This window comes from Alligator sinensis, unplaced genomic scaffold (genome assembly GCF_000455745.1).
Source record: "Alligator sinensis unplaced genomic scaffold, ASM45574v1 scaffold991_1, whole genome shotgun sequence".
Classification (NCBI taxonomy): domain Eukaryota; kingdom Metazoa; phylum Chordata; order Crocodylia; family Alligatoridae; genus Alligator; species Alligator sinensis.
In genome coordinates, this window is record NW_005842335.1 from 781,894 (window position 1) to 804,108 (window position 22,215).

Genomic DNA, 22,215 nt, shown 5'->3' on the forward strand with positions numbered 1-22,215 from the left:
AGACTTCCTGCTTAGGCCACCGGAGATCTGGGCCAGCTCTTTTAAAAGGTAGCCATTGATTCAAAATACCTCCGTATTTGGGTGCCCAAGTTGGGATGTTTCGTGTTTTCTTTATTCGGAAAAGCCGGCCCCTTGCAGCTCTCTTTGTCCACCATTTTTGTATGTAGAATCTCACCGTTGTATCATCCGAGCGCCTGTCTATCATGGACGAGTCTCATCTGTACCATTGCTGGATTGCCGCAGGGGCTTGGACCAAATTATCCTTGAAATCTTTCCAACCGTGTGATTCTGTGGCATACGTTCCCTCATCCTGTCTTGTGTGGCACCCTGTGGCACTGTGTGCTGTGGCATGTTTTATTCTAACGTATTTCTGGGATGTATTTGGTAGCTGTGTTGGTCTGGACAAAAAGAAATGCAAAAATCTAGAACTCTTGGCTCAGAGGCGATACCTTTTATTAGACCAACTTTCAAGCCAAAAGCTTGCAGAAAAATATATATATATTTTTTTTTACAATTTCTCAGTTGGTCTAATAAAAGGTATCATCTCTGACCCAAGAGTTCTAGATTTTTGCATTATTTTAACATATACACAGAACAATATGGATACCTAACCAAAAGCAGGCACGTGGAGTGGAAGAGGGGGATGTCTGGGATGGTCCTTCGTTCCCTGAGGAGTTGGACCAGCCCGTGAAGAACTTGCCTCCTGCACAGACAAGCTTTCCCTCATGATAGAAAGTTCTGCTGTGCCTGTGGAGTATTCAGTCCTCCCCACAGGCACTGTCTCAGTTTGACTTGTTCTTAAAGGGGGAACTTCTTGTAGACATAGTGTAATTGTACTTCACCTCTATTGTGGGCTACACGTTCCTGCAACGTAAAATGTTCAGTGCTTATCAGTCTGTTTTGCAGCCTTTACTGTTGGTGTGGAATGGTTTAGCATAAATCTCTGGTACTTGCAGCCAATCTGTTCTGTTGCTGTGGCTAGAGAAATCACTAGAAAGTCATGCTGACTTCTGCTGGGGACCAGAGTTCTTGCTGAGTAAGCCATGAAGAGAATGCAGAACCCAATTCTTCTTAATTAGCAGAATATTGTATAATGCCCACAGCATGGGATCTGGGACTCCAGTCAATCTCTCTTGCTTTGGACAAGCCACATAAGTGTTCTTTGGTTCAGTTTTACCTCGTTCTCCTTTGCTACACAGGGCAGGACAGGTGGCAGTCGGTGTAAAGAATGGCCAAGCAGATTTAGATCAAGGTTTTTCAGAAGGATGTGGGATAGGCAAGTATCTGGGATCATTTTATGGAAAGCAAATCCTACATTTGTCCTAGAATCATGGAAAAGCGGGGCTGGAAGGAACCTTGTTCAACCTCCTCAAGGCATGATCATCTCTGTCTCAACCATCCCAGTGTGTCTAACCTGTTCTTAAAAACTTTGGGAACCACCATCACACACAGATCTCAGGCACAGTGCCCAAAATATCAAATATACCCTTTAGCTTGCTACATATAAATCAGGGAGACAAGGGCACCGGCTGGGTCCTGTCACTACAAGGACAGGAAATAGTTTGTTAAAATAAGACCAAGAGTGGCTTGTGTGCAGGGGTTTGGAATAGATGGTTTTGGGATCTTTTCCAACCCCAGGCTAGATCCATCTTCAGGTTGTGTGAAGAGGTATGAGATTCTCAAATGAAAAGCACCACGGTCCAGAATGTAAAGACTCACTTTCTTCTCCTCTCTTAGGCATTTCATAGGTGGCTTCCCTCCCTGAGCCCAGGGAGCACCAATGTCATTGTGACTGGCAAGGACAGCCTGACATCAGGCTTGATCAACATAGTCAGTTTTGACCTTCTCAGCAAGATGGACAAGCAGCTCAAAGAGACTTTCCAAGTGATTATTGTCGTAAGTAGTGCCCTGCATCTTTCCTGCTGGATGTGAACTGTCCCGCTGACTTGAGCGTGGTTGGCTGTATCTTTTCCTTGGAGATCAGAGCCCTGGATATGCTCTTTTGGAAGATCAGGCGGATTGTGTTCTGTGCTGTGGATGTCCTACTGAACTTGCTTTGATGGTGCAGTAGGCTTTTGGATGGTTTGGCTAGAATTTTAGTATTGACTACATTTCTAGTAAGCCAAGTAACCCTTGAAACAGTGTTAATAATCTGGGATGTGCCATCAAAACACCAAAACTGGGGCGAATAGTATATTCTTCAGCTGGGTTGATTTGCTGCTAATGCAGATTGAATATTTTTGTTAAGTTTGTCATCTCTTCCCTTTCATGGGTAGCTGTATAATCTCTTTTTCCCTTTTCAAATACCATGGGGATAGGTATTAACGAAGAAACCTTGGTAGGTTTTTATTGATACTAATTTAGAATTCTAGTGTTTTATATTCAGCCTTGATCAATAGTAACAAAAAGTGGCCGTTGGTACCTTTTGTACCAAATGAATTTAGTATTCTGTTTTCTTTTCAGTAAATAATGCTCGTGTCCCAAGAACCTCCATGAAAATTGTAATGTGGTAGCTCTTTTGTTGGCAGTATCAGCTGACAGGGTGAGAACAGGGTGGGGACTAAGTTTTCCTTTTGCATCTGTATTGATTTCCTGGGTATCCAGGTTGAAGCTGAACTCAGGTCTCTGGCACACATAACAGTTATGGTGTGATTAACATGTGTATCCCACCATAAATACTTAATGCTACACGTTCAGACGAATTATGACGCCATGAAGTTGCAAGACGGCCACAGAGATATTCTACAAAGTATGTGGAACATCTTTGTGGCCCTTTTGTATAGTGCTATCAATTGAATGTCCAGCACCCCCAACAGTAGATTGTCAGTATCGGTATGGGGATGGGGGTTGGCATTAGGACCAGGACAGTAGGATTGCAATACCCTAGTGGCAGGTGAGGGGCTTCTCCTGCTGGGAACCTGGCAGCCCCTGAGCCCAGTAGTGTTTCCTCCCATACTAATCACACCACTGCTTTGACATGTGCCAGGGGCCTCAGACTGGTACTGGTCATGACCTGCCTGTTGGGGACAGAGGCGAGCTCTCTCCAGGGCCATCAGTCTGGCTCCTTTACCAGCCCTGAAGCAGGGGTGTTTTATTTGTGTACATTCATATTCAAATACTGTGTCTATTCCACAGATCAGAACAGCCCTACTGTGTTCTTAGCCTCCCTGCTCTCATCTTCCTCCATTGGCTGGTGCCATTAAGCAAGCTTATTGCTCACCCAGGTTGCGAAAGCTGTGCCTTGGAGGCTAAGTCCTTCCATGTGTGGCTGTGTGCTCACCCGGATGCAGCAAGATGAGAGCATGCCCTTGGAGGGTGCCAATTTCCTTAGTGTCTTTAAGATCTGCCTCATGACAGCAGAGGAAATGTAGCGTATTGTGGGGGCAATGTCTCAAGCAGGAGGTGGTTATCCACCTGGCGAGCCTTATCAGCAAAACAGTTGGTTCCTAATTAGATTTCCCTGTTTCTGATGTTTTTCATTAACCCCTTCATTTGAGGAAGCAGAGGTGCATGGAGCTCCCCTTGATTCCTGCATTTAAAGGACACGGAGCAGCAAATGAATATCAGTGGCAGAAATCCTCATTTTTTTTCCCCTCTCTGTTCCCTCACTTGGCTCTGATCATTCGAGATTTACGACTTAAGGTTTGATTTCCCTGCCACTGACTTGCAGCCGCCGATTTGATGGCGAGCCATCCAGCACGCTTCAGGCTGGCCTCACATTCAGAATTTGATGTGGCCTCCCCAGTGTTTGTCAGCTCAGAGTATTATGCAGGCTCAAAGTATTAGGCAGTGTGGAATGCCGTCAATTTGTTCTCTATGATATAGCTGGGCTGTGGAGCGGGATTTCTCTCTAATCACGTTCATGTCTGTTTTGTTTCAGGACGAATCTCATTTCCTAAAGAACATCAAAACAGCACGATGCCGAGCTGCGATGCCGCTTCTCAAGGTGTGTGCCAAGCCCCGCGCAGCCAGCTCCCAAAGCAGGATTGTTTTTTGTATACTAGGCTCAGGAACCAACAGCTCAATTCCATGGTTGTCTTGGTGGAAAGCCAAGGAACTCCACTGGTTCCTAGAGCAAAATTTGTCCCTAAGATTCAGCTGCTGGTTACTTTGCAGATGATTGTCAGTCTTGTCTAACAAAAGTAGCTTAAAGCACCCAATGGCTGTGACTGTGGGCACTACAGCCCTTATTTCAGTTTCTCAGCATACAAAAGGGGTTGAGATGCTTCACACAAAGAATGTAGTGTTATGCTATTAATGTCTTTACAATCTGTTTAAATTCTAAAGCACCAGGTAAGTGCTAAGCATCTATTATATATAATATCTTGGGTCTCTTAACCTCTGCAATACATAGTCAATATGATGGCCCCTCTTTCCTGGCTTTCTGCGAGATCCTGATTCTCCAGGCTGTCAACCACCTATTTAGTTGGTGTTTAGTACTCCCTTGCTGATACAATTCATATAACTGAGGAACGGCAGGGTTGGAGAGACTTCAAGTGTCATCTAATGCAATCCTGAAGTAGCAGACACTGGCAGGTTACAGCTGAAGTGCACTTTCCTATAAACTAGGAATTACTCTAATACGCAATATATAGGGACATGCCTAAACCAGCTAGGTCTTTATAAAATCTTTTAACTACTACAGACCTGCCCGGCATAGTGAGTGTCAGTAGTGCATCGTAGGCATAGAACCAAGTCTGTCACTAGCAGTGGACGCGTGCACACCACTAACTTACCATGCCAGGCAGCGGTGTGCTCAAACACACACATGCTCGTTGCTTTCTGAAACAGAAGCCAGGTAGCAGTACTGTTGGTAGCACTGTCTCACAGCAGTGTCACTTAGCTCACCCACAAACTCAGTGCTTCTGGTTCAGGAGGCAGCCTGTGAGGAGGATGCCTCTATGTGGCATGGCAAGTTTGCTGTGTAAACATTCCCAGTTTGTAGTAGAGAAGGGGGTCTTAGTTTCTTTTCTCTATGCAAACAGTACTTGGCAGTGGTTGAATTTATCCTGGGGAGTAAGAGACTTGTGATGCTGTTTAGGTGGTGTTAGTGTTGACTGTTTTTTCCTTTGGGAAATTCTAAATAATAAGCATGTGCTGAAGATTTGTTCCTGTTCCAATAATTATGCATCTGTAGATGAACAGAAGGTCTAGATCCTGTCTCTTTCCTCACTGATTTTGAGACCTTTAAAACTTTTAATATTTGGAAGCTGACCAAGAGCCACAAATTCAAGTGCAGCTTGAAACAAGCAAACTAGGGCGGTTACACAGATGTCCTAAAATAGGAAAACTTACAAAGCACATGCACAAATTAGTACTGTACATACTCTTCCACATGCTAGTTTGAGCATCAGGCCTGCTTAAGTCTGTGGGAAGGACAGAATATTCCTACAATGAAAGTGGGGGTTGGTTATTAGAATTCTTGTGTTGGTCTAAAGAGCCTTGTTTGCCTATAATGAAAGATATTTTCCTATAGCTCAAGTGCAAGGACCTCTATTTTTGCCTGCTTCAGAGTTTAAGCACCGTTCAGTTAATCATCCTGACTCACAGTTTCACCCGATTAATGACACACTCAGAGTATTGCCTTGTTCTTCCCTATCAGTAACTCTGTAAGTATTAGCTTGCAAAAATTATTTTCAGGAGCATGATAAAAGAACTGTAGATGGGGTCGTCATAAAAGGAGGCCACAAGCCTATTTAGAATTTACAGTTTTATACTGATACATCCCTGGTCACACATCTGAGAACTGATGCTTCTGGCGTGGAATTTCAGTCCTTTGAAGGTGCTGATTTTTTGGTATATTCAAATGCTCTATTTCTTAGCTGCAAATGGTTTGCTTTGTGAAAATTAAGGTCAAAATGCCTACAGCCACTAAATATCAAATATCCATGCAAGTTGCCTTTTCATACTTTCAGATCCTGCTGCTCTAGCCTTTAAATTGATGCTACAAATATTGAATGTTTCTCATTGAAAGGAACAGAAAAAATGAAGTGTTCTGCTAAATCTTACAGTTGTAACTCTAGTCTGCAATAAGTGAGCACAATAGTTTATGAATCCAGCTAAGACATGGAAGTGTCACTATGTATGCAGTGCTTTGAGACTGCTGGATGAAAGTACTATATCACACAAATTTAGTATTTAAATCACATAAAATTACACAATTAGTGATTTTTGTTAAGAGTTTGGAATTGGGGGTGAGATTCTTACTCCCTGCCAGGGGTTCTTTCTGCAGCGTAAAAGGATCAGAGTGGTAAGTAAGGGGCTTGAGGTCAGCAATAAGGACCCCCTGGAAAACTCTAGCACAGAGGGATGTGAAAGGGGGTGGAAAGAATATGCTGGGGACAGAGTAGCAGGGCACAGTGTTGCAGAGATACTGGAGAGTCCTGGCTATCTGCTGGTACCAAGACCACCTGAGCTGTCTAAGTCTTTGCCTCGCTGTAAAAGTTTTGCTGCTTTTAATTGTGCAGGTTAGAACTGCAAGTGTAAACACCGCTGTGTTGGTATGAAGACTATAGCATATGCTGTGGCGATGTGAAATGAGCCGCATAGGTGTAAAGTGTCTCAAACATGCAATGATGGTGTCTATATCGTGTCTTTTATTGGCATCATTATGTTGGCAGGAATCACACCTGTTTCTGATGTCATTTTGTGGGTTGAACGGCTTGCATAGTCCAGCCTAGGTGTGCTGTAGGCCTCTTCCACCTCTAGTTTTGCCTCAAATCGGGAAGGTAAAAAGCCCTTCCTCAAAGCAGCCTTAGCTTCCTGGCTTCTGGGAGGCACGTTCTGCACTGTGTAGACACCATCATGTATGTGAGACACGGAATCTGCTTATGGGCACTGGAGCAGCTTTCTGGGCTAGCCCAGACAAGTATTTTCCAAGGCACAAATGCTTCGACTTAAGATGACTTATGGGAGAGGAGGAAGAAAAACCTTTTTAAAAATGTGATTTCTGGTCCTTGTTTCCCATAAAGATTTATGGATCCATAACCACTCTGGCTAGATCTAAATTGAAATGTTTCTGAGCCTGATGGGGTCCCTTCTATGGGCACTTAATAGTCCCTTTTCATCTCACTACAATCTGACGCTGTGGCTTCTATATTGGAGCAACCATTAAAATATAAAAATAGTTATGGGTGTTTAGATAGAGCTGTTCGATAATCAGATGAAATTGATGCATTCCCCATAAATATTAACTTTCATATTAATTTTGAAATCACCTTGCTAGAAAGCAGGGTTCGATACCTGCTTCTGAAACATGCGCAGTGGGTTAAGGTTTTTTGAAGCCTTGCTCTTAATCTTTAATATCTGGGGACATTGATCATTTTTCAAGCTAAAGTGGTATTTCTGCCAACTCGGCTATAACTTCTCATTTGCTGTTCTCATGTATATATTGCCATGGAGCTGAGTTAGGACAATGATGTATGGAATTTTCAAGGGTCGCCATGTATTAAACATGTGGTGTAACTCTGGCTGTTGCAGACCTTCAGATGTAATCCTTCACGTCAAAAATTCTTCTTAGTTTTCTGTATTACATTTATGGTCCCATAGGAACGATCTTTTTTTTGTTTTAATTGAGTGTCAGGGACAGATGGGGAAGAGTTTTGTTAGCCACACCTTGGCTTGGGAAAACAGGAGAACCCACAGGGTGATCATGGAAGCCGGCTTATATAAGATAGTAGTGCTCAACCTGTCAGCCCCACAGGTCAGATGAGTGGTGCAGTGTTGGTCCATGGGCCAGATGGGCCTGCCCACAGACTGTTTGGCATGTGGCCCCAGCCATGTGTGTCATATCAGGCCCTGGCTTTGGCCCAATGCTCCATATCAGGCCTTGGACTTCGTGTCGGATGGTGGCTGTGGCCCTGGCAAATTTCTGGACCAGCAGGCTGGGTGACATAGTTTCATAGTTTCTAGGGTCGGAAGGGACCTGGGCAGATCATCTAGTCCGACCCCCTGCCATGGCAGGAAAGAGTACTGGGGTCAAATGACCCCAGCAAGATGGTCATCTAACCTCCTCTTAAAACCCCCCAGGGTGGGAGCCTGCACCACCTCACTTGGAAGCTGGTTCCAGACCCTGGCCGCCCTGACCGTGAAGTAGCGCCAGAGACATGACTCTGTGGGCTGGATCTGGCTTGCAGGCTGGAGGCTGAGCAGTGCTGTTTTAAGCAAATGAACGGTATATAGGGTGATATAAGCTGAAATAACAGCAACAGGGTCTCTGGGGTCTTGGCTTCTCTTGCTCTTGGCTTGCATTTATGCATTTGCGGTAGATTTTACTGCCTGTCGAAGCCAAAGCAGTTAACAGGCTTTGCGTGCAGCTGGTGTGTACCCTTGCCACTTACCGAAATGGGGTTGAAGCGTCATGGGAAAACTAGACCTTTAATCTGTTGGCATGGAGCAATGTATCCCTTTATTCCATTTTCAAGCTCTGCCATGACCTGTACCAATCTGTCCCAGCAGCACAGGTCTGCCTAGAGGTTCGTCGTTTTTGCTAGTACTGTGCGCGCTAGGAGCCTCTTATGGCCATATGAGTCCTTGTGGCCAATTAGCTGGTCAATTAACTGCATATTTTTTTGGTTGATCAAAAATTATAGCAATTTTACAAAAACAAAAAAAAGACCAAACTTTTTTGGTAATTTTGACAGAAATATGTTTGTTTTTTTAATTTGACACATTTCTTAGTGGAAAGTTTGTGCTTTTTCTGTGTAGTATTTAGACTTATTGGCAATTAAAAAAAAAAAATGTTGACCAATATTTGACTGCTCAATTGACCAAGCTTTATTTGACCAGTTAAATACCCAACCCTAGCATTCCCTGTTTTAAAGAGGTCATACTCTCCACATCAGAGTGAAGAGAACCTCTTAGTGTGAGACTTGAGATGCTGGGTGAGCTCTGCTTAGCCTGTGTCAGGATTTGCCTTTATACCCCCACCCTTGGCAATCATGAGCTAGGGTAGCTGTGTCTACCATCATCTTGCCATTCATTTCAACCTCTTGCCCAGGGGCTATTGTCTCTTGGGGTCACCATCAGTATTTGTGCTTGCCTTTCCAGGGTCAGTGATAGGAAACTCCTTGTTGCCCCAGCTTCTTTCTTTCCTAAGCCTTGACTGCCTGTGCAACTGGTAAATGAACCCTGAAGACTGAGTGTGTATGCTACCGGATAGCACAGACCAGTACAGGTACAGGGGAAGCAGAAAGCAGACAAACTGGGACTCCAGCAAAAGAAGATTATGCATCCCCCTACGAGCCAAAATGTTGCATATTCTTTGTTCCTCTCTAATTGCACATCCTACCACAAGACAGTGGAAATTGGGAAAAGTCCCAGTGGAGCACAGACAGGTTTCAGAAGCCTTGTGATGTGTCATCAGCAAAGAACTAGGTTGGCTGCTCAGAAATGAGACTTGTATCTAATCAAGGATTCCAGCTGGTATAAAATAGACTTGTCTCCGCCGCACTTCTGCGGCTCTCGTCCCACAAACACTCGAATGCTTCTGTAACTTTGCTCACGTGACTCTTCCCACCCTACTCACTGTGTGAGACTAAAGTGATTGCTTGTTTTGGGGCGTTGGGAACCTGGGCTTGTATTTTGGAAGCCTTCCAGCTGCCTGCAGCTGGGACCTCTGTTCTGTACTTCTGATGGTTTCAGTAGGCATTAAAAAAAAAAATCAGAGGGAAACGGGTCAAAGCACATTAGCCACTGCGAGCAAGTGATATGGAGCAGAAAGCTCGCTTGCCATTCAGAATGAGACCTGAGAATGCCCCAAAGCTTGTCCAACAGCTCCCTCAGCCATACCATTGGCCCAGTAAAATAAATAAAAAAACCCTTGCCTCTTTTGCTCTCCTTAGGCATTATGAATCCATGGAGATAGGATACATAGGACCCTTCTCTCTTCAGGAGTCTTCAATCTTAAAACGAGAGAGAAGGAGAGAGTGCATGTGCCTTGTCTTGATGTCGCAGAAGACTTTAATCTTTAAGGTGTATGTATACTGCACCTCTGGTCTCAAAGACCTTTTGATTCTCCTTTCTTCCCAAGGACAGGAACATCAGCCCTTCTCTCCCAGACAGATCCAGTCATTCCAGTTTTCAAAATTCTCTTTTTTACTTGGGCAACCTTTAAAAAGTCGTCTGGAATATTTACCATGGTGAGACTTCACTGTCCAACACAATCTGATGCAGAGAACAGTCTCATTTGAAGAGGTAAACCTTTAAAACAGTTGCAACTGCTCTCAGTACTTTTTTCCCCTTTAACAAGTCTCCTCTAGCAGGCACTTCTGCCTTCTGCATTAAAAATGTTGCTGGATTTTTCATTTTCCAGAGTAATATATTCTTTGCATGTTAATCAGTTCAAAACGACAGCGTAAGCAAGAATTAGGGATGCTCATATTTGTACCTCCTGCACCAGCCGCATTTATTTAAAAAAAAAAAAAAAGCGTGTCAGTCTTAGCATATGGCAGGGCCCATGCTGTGAAATTCATTTAAAATACTGAGAGCCATTGTATGGAAATGAAGCTTTTTTGCATGTTCAATTATTTTTTTGTGGCATTAACCCCCCACCCTCTGCTTTTTGAAGCAGTTGGGTGCTGGGTTTTGACCTCCGAATTGAGTACCACATAGGACTGACACTGTTTAAATTATTTCTTGACTTTAGGAAGTGACTTTTGTAAATGTTGTCCTGTCTGGGGGGGATGCTTCTTTGTAAATCTGCTGCATGCGTGGTGCCTGAATAGCACGGCACTATTTGCTTTATGACTGTTATTGAATCGATGAGAGCAATGGGGCAGGATACAAGTCCTCTGTTAAAAAAAAAAAAAAAGAAAAAAGCCATTAAGTCTGGCTTCCCCTGTATTGTTTCTTGAGTAAAGAGCTGTCATCTTGGCTACAAGGGCACCCAAGAGAGTGGTCTGTCTGCGTGGAAGGTTAGAAAGGATGCCACGATGGTGAGAGGTGAGTTTTATCTTCTGTATGGAAACGCATTTGCCCAATGCTCACGGAGATTTGCTCCTGCCAGAAAGCACTTGTGTGGTCTTGCTGTCCTACTAGCTTACTTAGTCTTCCTGAGCCTGGAACCCATATTCCAATCCCACAGACAGGTCAGCAGCAAAGAAGAGTATGCAGCGATCAGCAAGGACTTAAAGCTTTAGTGGTATCGATTTTTCCTTTTTTCAGCTAGTTGCCGCAAGCAGGACACAGCCTCTATTGAGGGAATTTTCCACCCCTCAATACTTGGGGCCCTGTCTTCTAGAGGCCTTCTCCCCTCTTGGGGTCTCTACTGGCCCGTCTTACGGAGATTTTGGGACATTTGTGATTATTCAGTCAGACCTCCTGCATCACAAAGGCTATGGGACTTCACTGAATTAAAGCCCGTTTCAAGTTCATCAGTTGAACCAGAGTATCTTAAAAGAAACGTGCAGTCGTGACCTAAAATGTCCGTTGACAAGAATCCACCATAGCTTCTGTGAGCTGTTCCAGTGGTTGGTGGTTAAAAATGTGCACCTTGGAGTGAGTCTGAATTTGCTGAGCTTCACCTTCTGTACACAGTTGAAACTTCTCACAACTCCCTTTTGAGGCACCTGTGCAAAAGGGGAGGGGAAAGAAGGCAGATTTGTCTCACTGGAGCACCATGCCTTTGGCTAAAAGGTAGAGGAAGTGTAAATGGCTATGGTAGAAAGGTACAAAGCTGACAAGAAGGTCCATGGCTTTGTAGGGCTAAGGACAAGGAGCATGTAATGGAAGAGATGAGGGAGAAGTGCAGCAGAAGGCTCTGGCAGATCCAGAAAAGGGACAGCTCTCTGGAGGTAAGCATGTGTTAGGGTCTGCCTCTTCCCACAGAAAGGAAAGGTCCCGTGAACCATGTTAGCCACATGCCCAAGCTCATAGCTTCAGGATGAAGGTAGATGGGTGCCAGTGTATCCCTCTTCCCATGGGAGGGACGGATGCTCAGACACTGTACTGTTCTTCCTACCAATCTACAAGTCCGACCCAGGTCGATAGCTCCTTAAAGGTTGTTTCCAGCTTCAGCTGGTCGGTGCTTTATTCAAAATGAGCCTGTGGGTCTCTCTCTTCAGTTGGTAGTGGTGAGCATTGACATGAAGGATGTGTCTGCATGGCCTCCTTGCCAATGCCAGGACCACTGCTGAAATACGCCCTGCCCGTTCACTGCCACTTGGGCAACAAAGAGGAGTAGACAGCTTGGGAGCAGGTGGAAGCAGCTCAGGGCAGTGCTTGGGCCCTCTTGCACTGGTGGAACAAGCACTCTGAGCCATTCCTCCATCATCCAATTGTCTGTCTGGTGGGAGCAATGAACAGAGCTGACTACATAAGAGACAGCCCCGAGGATGGGAGGAAGGCTGTGGAGACTGGAGGCCCGTCCTAAATAACTTGCTAGAAGGGTCAGTGACCAAAGGCTGCTGAGGACTCAATGGGCCATAGAGACTGGACTCCCCTTTAGCTATAAAGCATCATAGGTGGGTGTGGTGAAGAAGCCGGTGCTGTTCCCCATCCTATACCAGTGTACCAAATTAAACTGTTAGGTCCCCCCAGGCTGTCAGTCTGGCACCTCTTCTGAGGCAGATGAAGATCTGCAGTGGACTTGCCTATTGGGAATAGTGGCTTGTTTCTCCTAGATGGAGCTACGAGCTTGGGCATGTGGCTAGCATAGTTCATGGATGCCCCTGGGACCTTTCCTTTCTGTGTGACAAGGGAGGCCCTAGCAGACGCTTACCTCCATTTCACCAGGTTGCTGCTCCTCTTCTGAGGCCAGCTGAGTTCTGGCTCAGCTGGCCTCTTAAACCCAACAAGACATGAGACCTCCTTTGTCAGCTTCCTCTGAAAGTGGGCATCCAACAGTCTGGGAGAAGGAAGCTTGATGGGGAGGTTCTCTAGGATCCTGGTACCTACTTCTGGTCCTACTTGTCTCTCATCTCTGGGCAGTGTCAACTAGGTCTTCAGACACCTTCACCGCAGAGTGGGCACGTTCTGGGGTTCCCTGGGTGGAATCCCAGTCCTGTACCCTCATGGTGAGTCTTTATTCTCTTTATTTCTGTTCCTGTTCTGTTATCTGTTGCACCAGAGAACTGGATGTGTTCCAGCCTCTGGCCCCTCGGTCCATATTGTATTGGCACTGAAAAAAGGAAAATTGACTTTATTGGCATCGGCTTTTCTTGGCTCAGGTGGCCAGTAACTTTGCTGATAAATGCCGCGTGTACGCGCGCAACCACAGCATACGTGCGGCCAGGAGTGCAGCCCGGTAGCTTGGAGAGCAGTGTCCGGCTGGTAAGTCTATTGCGGAGAAGGGGTGTCAGGGAGCAGATCAAGGCCCCCATGGTGAGGGAGGGAGCGGGGCTGGGGCAGGGACAGGCCTCTGCTCTCTTCCTGCCTCACTGCGGGGGCCTCAATCTGCAACCCCCTACACCCCTTTCCCCCAACAGATTTACCAGCCGGACGCTGCTCTCCAAGATGCCAGGCTGAATATCGGCATTCGGATCGGTATCAGCTGATATGGCTGGTCAATAATCAGCCATCAGTACTGACCCAAACAATCCTCAGCGGTGTCTCCCTACCCTCCACCATGTGTGGGGAGGGAAAAGGGGGGGCATTATATTCATGTTGGACAAAACCCATTCTTTCAGGCTTCAAACAGTCAGGCACCTCCTCCTTGAATTCAATTAAAAAAAAAAAAAAATCTCTTTTAATATGGGTATAAATTTTCTGGCCTCACCATTGACCGCATCTCTCTCTCTGATCTACTTAATAGGGGGGAAAAATCCCACTCATTTTGTCAGATATTTATAGGCTGAAGACAAAGAACCGCTGAATTAATTTCCGGTAGCTGGTACGTGAACATTTTCTCCACCACAGTCGGTCAGCAAGTGATTGAACCAGTCGAGTGAATAGGTTTGGTAGATCTTGCTGAAACGATAAAAAAAAATTCATTTTCTTTTTCATTTAAATGTGAATGAGCCATCGGTACAGATGTCATTCAAGAATCTCTTTGTTATTTTAATGATCCTGCATTAAACCATGCAGGAAATTACAAGCCATGTGTAATTTAACTAAAATATGTAAAATTAGAGCAGCAGATATTCATACTTTTCTTGTAATAATGAAATTAGACATTGTTGGAGCCAAGAGGGCAAAAATGCATCTGGAGGATTTTGTTTATGAAGTAGATTCTTTTCCCCCTCACTCTTTGCAGGTTTTCATTTTATGACCTTGCCTATATGATTTATTGCACTCAGCTTTCTTATGTGCCTCTGTTTGTTAACTCATGGCTTTGGCGTCGATGAGGCTACATCTAGAGCCATCTAGGTTGGCAGGTGGGTCTCCTTGGGCAGTATAGTTTGCCCCTGAGAGTTAACTTGTGCAATTTAAAATAATAATAATTAGAATCTTGCCCATGCCCCTTACATTTGTGTGCGTCCGGTGGAGTGAATGGATGACTTCCTGCGGAAGCTTTATTGCAGCAGAAGGTAGTTTGATGCTCAAGATATACCTCCCAGGTGCATGTGTGTGAAGCACTCTTCTAAAATCTGATGTGAATTGAATTGTGGAATCGGATGCAAAGACCTGAATGTGAGTGGTGGGTGATTGCCAATTCTCGATGTCCTTGAACAAAAACAGATGTGTTTGAAGACTTTGCACTGATGTTTTATTTTGTGGGAGGGGATTTATTATTAGTGGCTGCTACTTCAGTCGACTCCTGACCTCCGCTTGCATTATTTGTGTAACAGTCATGCTCAATGCTCTTTCCTTAGGCTGCCAAAAGAGTGATCCTGCTCTCGGGAACTCCTGCCTTGTCGCGGCCTGCTGAGCTGTATACCCAGATTGCAGCCGTCCGACCCAGCTTCTTCCCTCAGTTCCATTCCTTTGGGCTCCGGTACTGTGATGCCAAGAAGGTAGTTCAATGTGATTGTGGTGTAACCTCCAACACACCTGCTCATGTGATCGCAGACCGCTGAATGGAGCTGTCTGACTTCTTACTTCTCTGCCAAAGTGGAGATTTCCTCCATGCATTTTAATGCCTAATTTCTGTATCTTTGCCTGTGATTTTTAGGAAGAGTCCCTAACCTTGCTCAGGGCAGCATTTTGAAAGCTGTCTTCCTGAGAAGCATTTTGTGCTGCAGGTGACCCTCATTGCTGGGGTTAGCGAGGCAGAACTTTCCAATTAAAATCTGCCCTAATCAGATGCCAGCTCAAAAAGCAAAAAGACAAATCGGTTGCAGCAGCAATAGGGGAGCCTGAGATGATACAATCTTCCCTTGGTAGCCCTTATGCAGACAAAAAAGCTGACTCTGAGGGACAGCTGCAGGTTGGGGTGACTGGTTGGTGAGCCGCCTCTCCTTTGGTTTAATTAACATTTGTTAAACCTTTAGTATTTAGACTCTGCAAAACAACTCCTGGGCTGAAGGAGAAATGAAGCCATTGAGCTGCCTTTGCAATGCACTCCTTCTTGATCCTGGGGTGGTCCCCTGCACAGCTTGCATTAAGCTGCAGGCTGCTCTAATCTGTACCAGCTGCCATGCGGCTGCTAGGGGCCATCACAACAGCTGTAGCTCAGGCAGGCACAGCAATGCCCTGTCCATGCTAGCTCCCAGGCTGCATGGGGTGGTGGCTGTGACATCAGTTCTCTGCTATTCCCCAGGGAGAATTCTCCAGTGGCTGAATTAACCAGGCTGACGACTCCTCAGTGCTGGTAGAGCACTCTTTCTAATAGTGCGTGATTTCCGGAGCTCATCATGCAACAAAACCTTGACCTATTTTGACATGTCTGGTAGGGGCAGAGAAAGGAACCCAACTAAGTTCTGAACCGGGCTAAGAAAGTGAATTGAGCCGCACAGCTAGAGCTTTGCAAACCAGCCGCTTCTTTTTGTTACCCGCATTAATTCCCCCCAGAATAAATGTTTTGTGTATTCAGACCTCCATCTAGAGAGACACTGGTGGCTCCTAGTCACTCTGCGATCTATTTGTACACCTGTACTATGCAGCCAGGAAGAAGGCAAATGTGAGTGTACTCTATGTTAGGCAGAGATAAGGAGCTATTAATTCCACTGTTGTGATCTCCTTTTGAAAGACTGCATGCGTTTCTGATCACTCATGTTTAAGAAAGACAAATTCAAGCAGGAGTAGGTGCAGAGAAGGGCTGCTAGGATGATTGTGGGAATGGAGAACCTGTCTTACAAGAGGAGAATAAAAGAAGCATGCTTATTTAACCTAGCAGAGTGAAGGCTGGGGTGGGGGGCAGGGAGGTAGAATTTGCTGTCTTTAAAGAACCAGGGGGAGAGAAGAGCTATTTATACTAAAGGAAAACTTCAGCACTGAACAAATGAATGTTAATCATCCACGAGCGAATATAGGGTGGAAAGCAGAAAGTTTCTAACTATTAGGGGAGTGAGGATCTGAAAACCACCCAGTTGGAGCAGTGAGAGCAAAATACCGAACTGGCTTGAAGGTGAAGCACGGGGAGGGGGGTGTATGATAGCTCCTGCGTGTGACATCAGGGACTAAGTGTTATGTCATTTAGTTATGGGAGCACAGGAGTGGGAGCCAGGAACTCCTGAGTTCTGATCCCAGTCTGACACTGACTCTCTCTTTGGTCTTGATCATATCTCTGGAGCTTTCTGTGCCTCAGCTTCTGTAAAATGGGCATAACTTGCTCCCTCCAGAAAGGGCTTGGGGAAACTGAGTCACCGAGTGAGCGCTGGCAGATAACTGTACAGCAGCTTGCAGTCACTTGTGTAAGACTTAGGAGTAACTGCTTGTCGACTTGCTTTCATATACTTGTGTGCAGTCAGTCTCTTCGGGGTGCCTTGCTCACAGTGGGCCCCCATGAGACAGCTTTCATCCAAAGTAGTCAAATCCACAGATCCTGAAATCGCAGCACCTACTTTTGTGTGGTGCTAGCAGGGCTCCTGAAATCCGTGACGGTTGACCAGCCCATTGGCTTTGGCACTAATATATCAATACCGCTGATTTAGCATAGATCACACTGCTTGGGGAAGCAGGATTAGCTGTTGGGTTCGGTGAGGTCCCTGCATTAACGTTAATTACATGCAGCTTATGCAGCAGAGAATGGACCCGTTTTATTCCCCAGCCACAGCAGAAACTCTAGGAGCCCTGCGCATTCAGTGTATCTTCATTGCAGCTGCTGAACTCTTGCTGTCTGAACAGCATCCGGAGTTTTCCCTGGGGGAAATGAAGAGATGTGGCCTAATCTCTTTGGCTTTCTGCAGTACAAAGGGCTGGATTGCAGCATGTAAGACTAAATAGGTTTTGAGTATCATAAACCCTTTGGGGCAGAGTTCCACATGACTGACTATTGCTTCAATTACGAGCCGTGCGGACCTCAGGTAGGACATTGAATTGGATAAAGGAAATGAAATAGTTCCTCCTGCACATGCTGGCTGTCGAGCAGAGAGGAAGCTTTAGGCTGGGTTTCTGAAAGGTCAGGACTTGGATCTCTGTGATCTTCACCTTATAAATAAGGTTGCCACCTACAGTGAAACCAGTGTGAAGGGTCCACAGTCAGTGTTACCCCCATCATCAAGAGCCCCTTCGATACCTCCCCGAGGTGTCCAGTACAATCATGTTTCATCGTTAGACCCACCTCTACTAGGCTACTGAGTATTGCTGGTCCATTAGGTGGTTACCTGAGAGAGGCTTTGCAGTAATTAATGGCAGCAAATGATAGTAGCGGGGGGAGTGAGCCTGGGAAGAATGTCACTAGCTATTTGAGAAAGAATAGGGATATCTCGCCAATGGAAAACCATGAAATGAGATTTCTGCGCATTGGCTGCCAAATGAGCCACGCGGGTCTGAATCGAGATGGTGGGTTGGCAGGACAGTCAATCAGCCTGGCCATAAAATAAGGAAGGGAAATGGTTTTTTTTTCCCCTCTTGGTGAAGGGAGTTGATGTTACAGGCATAGGCACAAAGCTCTGTAATATGCACAATTGCATGAGTGTTGCAGAGAGGAGGGAGACCCAATTTGTGGCGGGGTTTGGCAGTCTAACGCTAAAACACTTTGCTCCACGTGCTCAATTTGGGGGTTCCCTTTGTTTGATGTGCTGCAGCCCTTTAAGCTCTAAAAGGGCAATTTAGGGATTTTGCTGGCTTGAGGGGTAAGTCCCACCCAGTGATTGTGTTTTTTTTGTCTGGGAGCGTTAAAGTTAATTCTTGAGCTGCAGCTGCTCGGGCTACAAGTTCACTGGGCCTCCCAAGCTAAGCAGGATCAGGCCAGGATGGGAGACTTGGATGGGATGTACCCTGGTGTTACAGGTGGTTATACACGTTGCTGTTGTAGGTTGGTTATGGACCAGTGTCTCAATAAAGCACTGGTATGACCTGGAGGTGTTGTCTTGTAGCTGAATCCCAACTAAGGTCTTGGTGATTTATTGTCTCTTTGAGCTCTTTGCAAATGTAAGGGGTTGTAGACTTGCTGTTCTAACCATGTTCTAGTTTTGCCAGTTTCTCCACATCTCTACAATCCCTCCTTGCCATTTAATTCCTGTCCTAAACCCTTGCTGCGGTTCCTGGTTAAACAGAAGCGGCTCCGCAGTAGCAGGGAGTGGAATTGCACAGAGACGGTTTGTAAAGCATTTGGAGAGCTGTTGATTGCTGCATAAATCTGACGTATTATTAATAGTAAATCCTGTTGTCATTGTCGGATTAAACAGAAATTGACAAACCTGAACCATCCAATTTAAAATAAAATCCTGGCGATTCTCTATTTAAAAAGAATTGATTTAGTTTTGTGGCAGAAAACTGCAAGTCTGACAGATGCAATAAGAAAAGATATAAAACAGAAACTTTATTGGTGTACAAGTCAACTCCTTGGCACTCTTGCTTTATAAAAATGCAACAAATGAAATGCCACCTCCTTATTTACAAGATAAGGTTAACTCTTTTTCTGAAGATGCCACGAAGCCATTTTTCAAATAGGTTGATGTTGGCAAAGGTCAAATAAATTAAGCAATTTCTACCTCAGCACATGCTCTGCATTTGTAAGATTTTGGCAGCTTTTCCAAACACTTCAATAAATTTCCTGACTCAAGTGCAATTCTGCTACGCTTTGGTAAGGAAATCACAGTTGGATGCTTTTGTTCTGGGTTATTATGGACCAAAGCCAGATGTGCATTTAGCAGACTACATTTTTATTTATTTTTTCTCTGTTTTTTAAATAAAAAATATCAAAGTATATTTTAATAATTCTAGTGATAAACCCCTTTGTAATAGGATGATACATGACTATCTGTTTTCCCAGTTTACTAATATGTCTCCCAACGACTTCAATTTCTGTTTTAGAAACAAGCAGTCAGAACTCATTGCTAGGATCATTTCTGATCATTCAGATGTTGATATAGCTATCAAGTTGCATAGCCCATGGCCTTCATCTGCTACTGTTATGTTGCTGTGGAAGGGTAGAGACCCAGACTATTCATAGATAAATAGTATAGTCATGTAGGAATAATTGCTTGGGGTAAGCAGATCATAAAGGAGCCAAAGGTGCCTGAGGCTGAAGATTGCCAGTTCTTGGGAGCAGATACGAAATGGTGTAGTTCAAGGTTTCCTACCAATTAGGAACTAGGATGCTTATTTAGGAGGACTTGGTTGCCGATGGCCTGTTTGGTTCCTCCTTTGTCCTCACCTGCCTGCACTGTGTCCCCTTTTCTGTTCCCCCAGAGGGGAGCTGTGGGTTCTGGGACAAGGAGAGGGATATTCATAGGGTTTTAATTTTCTAGTTTTCTTTCCTACCTTTAGGTTTCTGTTGGGGAAGCAGGCCAAAAAATAGCCCAGGGTACGGGAGTGGAAGAGGATGTGGTTTGTGATGGGCCTTCGTTCGAGTCTGGGTTGGTTCCACAGCCTTTAGCTGACCCTACAACGAAGCTCTGCTCCTGTCAGGGACACCCGGGGAGCAGGTGCTTTGTATGTGAGGCAGGCAGCGGTGTGATGCACCGTGACACTGCCTCACGCTGTGCAGGTAACCACTGTGCCAAGCACCCGGTGGTGATTTTTATTGGTTTCCAGTTTTGCATATAAATAAGCAGAGTATGATTTCCCCTAGTGAAACTACAACAGAAGGGTCGGCCCATTATCCCTGCGATATGGCCAGCCTAGGGATAGAACAGCTGGGAAGGACTTCAAGGGAGTACTGATGAGATAAAGCTGCTCCGCTGAAATCCCATGCGCAGGGTTTTGTTCAGTATTGGTCTCCCCCTCCTATGAGACTGAACATTGGAGCATTTTACATGCACCAGAAAAGCCATGAGCAGCCTCCCTTGCAATCTTCGAGGTCTGGAGTGTTTCAGGGGACCAGGCTGGTGGGCTGAAACTTGAGCCTTACTTTTTTGTGGGTGAGGAGAACTATGCAATTAACTACTGGCATTCGTTTGATAATCAGTCAGAAGCTTTATTGACTAGAAAATTATTCATTAAACGCAAAGCAATTAATTGGCTGAGGTTACTAGTATACAAGCAGTTAACTTTTTTACCGGGATTGCCAGAATATAAGTAGACAGTTACCAAAAACTGAGCGTGTTAATGTGACTCTTCACCGCATCACAGTCTGTCTAGAGCTGTTACTCAGGAGGTACTCTCTACAGCCGGCCGTACTGGATGAGCTTCCTGGGTTGTGCTGTTGTTCCAAGTCCAAAGGGTTGGTCCTCCTTTAGCAATCCATGCAGGCGATCTAGATAGCATAAAGTGTACAGCAAGCACAGGCTGGAGAGTTGGTGTCAGACATGGACAAGGAACCAAGGACAGCAGTACACCAGATGGGTGTTCAGCTGGAGGGACACTGCGTAAACACATCACAAGAAAGGGCTCATTGCCACAGCACAACATGGTTCTGTTCAGAGACACCCAGGCCAGCTCACTTAGCATTGTATCCATGCTAACGTGGCTATATCCCTGCTGGTCCCAGCAAGCTCACGTGTGCAGACATGTGCCCAAACAGACAGGCAAAGAAGACCCTAAAAGCCTCCCATGACATGAATTGGGATGGGAGCTACACGGTCTCCTATTTCCTCTTTGGATGCATCTCCCATCTGCTCTGCGCTAATCTAGCCAGATCTTCTGCTGACTAGGAATGGCTTGAAGGCTCTCTCTGGTGCTGATGATAATGCTCTCTTCTTTCCCAGATGCCGTGGGGATGGGACTACTCCAGGTCATCCAACCTTGGGGAGCTCAAGTTTCTGCTGGAAGAATCCATCATGATCCGCCGTCTGAAGTCGGAAGTGCTCTCCCAGCTTCCAGCAAAGCAGCGCACAGTGGTCGTGGTTGCTCCTGAGGGCATTAATGCGAAGACCAAGGCTGTGCTGGCAGCTGCTACGAAGGAGATGGCCAAAGGATACAAAACTGTGAGTCAGCTGCCGCATGCTTGGTGGATTCCTCATGTTTCTGGGGCTTTCATCTCCCAAAACTTTTTTAGAGGGTGTTAAAAACATCAGGGGGAAACGATAGCTCAGGTTCTTGGAGCAGCAGAGAGATGTTCAGAGCATCTTGGTGTTGAAGGCGCTGTTTTAAACGGTTCTTTTTGGGTGCCCTGGAATGTATAAAGTCCGTTTCCTTTTCCTTTAGCTGCGGCTCTTTCATTTTCCCCTTGTGTTGTAGGTCTCTCTCTTTTTCCCTTTGCCATTGCTCCTATCCATTCATCTCCCCCTTCTCTGTGTATCTTCTCCCCATGTTCCTTACAAATATAACACTGCTCCCCCCTTTTTTGTGGACTGCAACCATTTCATAACCATACTAGCTCCTATGATTTTATTTTATGGGCTCGGCTGTTGCTCCTGGCATCTTAGCATCTAAGCATCTACCAAACTTTAAATGGTACCTGTTCTGGGATAGGGAAGTATTTTCAATCTCATTTTACAGATGCAGAGCTGTGTCACGACTGGTTCAGGGGTTCATATGGAGCCTGAGGCATTGCTGGGAACAAGACCCAGGTCTCCTGAGATCCAGTTCAGTGCCTTAACTTCAAAGCTTTTCTTCTCTCTCCCCTATGGGCTTATCTGGCTTCATTTCCACAGTGTCTGAGCGCTTCACAGTCTATATTTATGTCACATTCCTGTGAGTGGAGGAAGTAATGTGCCCATTTCACAGGTGGGGAACTGAGGCAGAGAGACTGAGTTGCTCAAGATTGCGTGGGAGGTTAGTGGTAGAGCAGGGACACAGTCCTAGCCTGTGTCAGAACCACCAGCATATCCCTGTGCAGATCTTCTGGCA

General features: G+C 45.4%; 1 protein-coding gene across 2 annotated transcripts in view; it reads left to right on the forward strand.

The window, feature by feature from the left end:
- The window catches only part of SMARCAL1 (SWI/SNF related, matrix associated, actin dependent regulator of chromatin, subfamily a like 1), a 57,569-nt gene that overhangs the window by 16,044 nt on the left and 19,310 nt on the right, over positions 1-22,215 (forward strand). For both annotated transcript variants that reach the window (XM_006028689.3, XM_006028690.3), the window contains exons 8-11: positions 1,738-1,896; positions 3,881-3,946; positions 14,751-14,891; positions 21,132-21,350. In XM_006028689.3, coding sequence (XP_006028751.1) covers positions 1,738-1,896; positions 3,881-3,946; positions 14,751-14,891; positions 21,132-21,350 — 585 coding nt within the window. The remainder of the gene's footprint in view (positions 1-1,737; positions 1,897-3,880; positions 3,947-14,750; positions 14,892-21,131; positions 21,351-22,215) is intronic.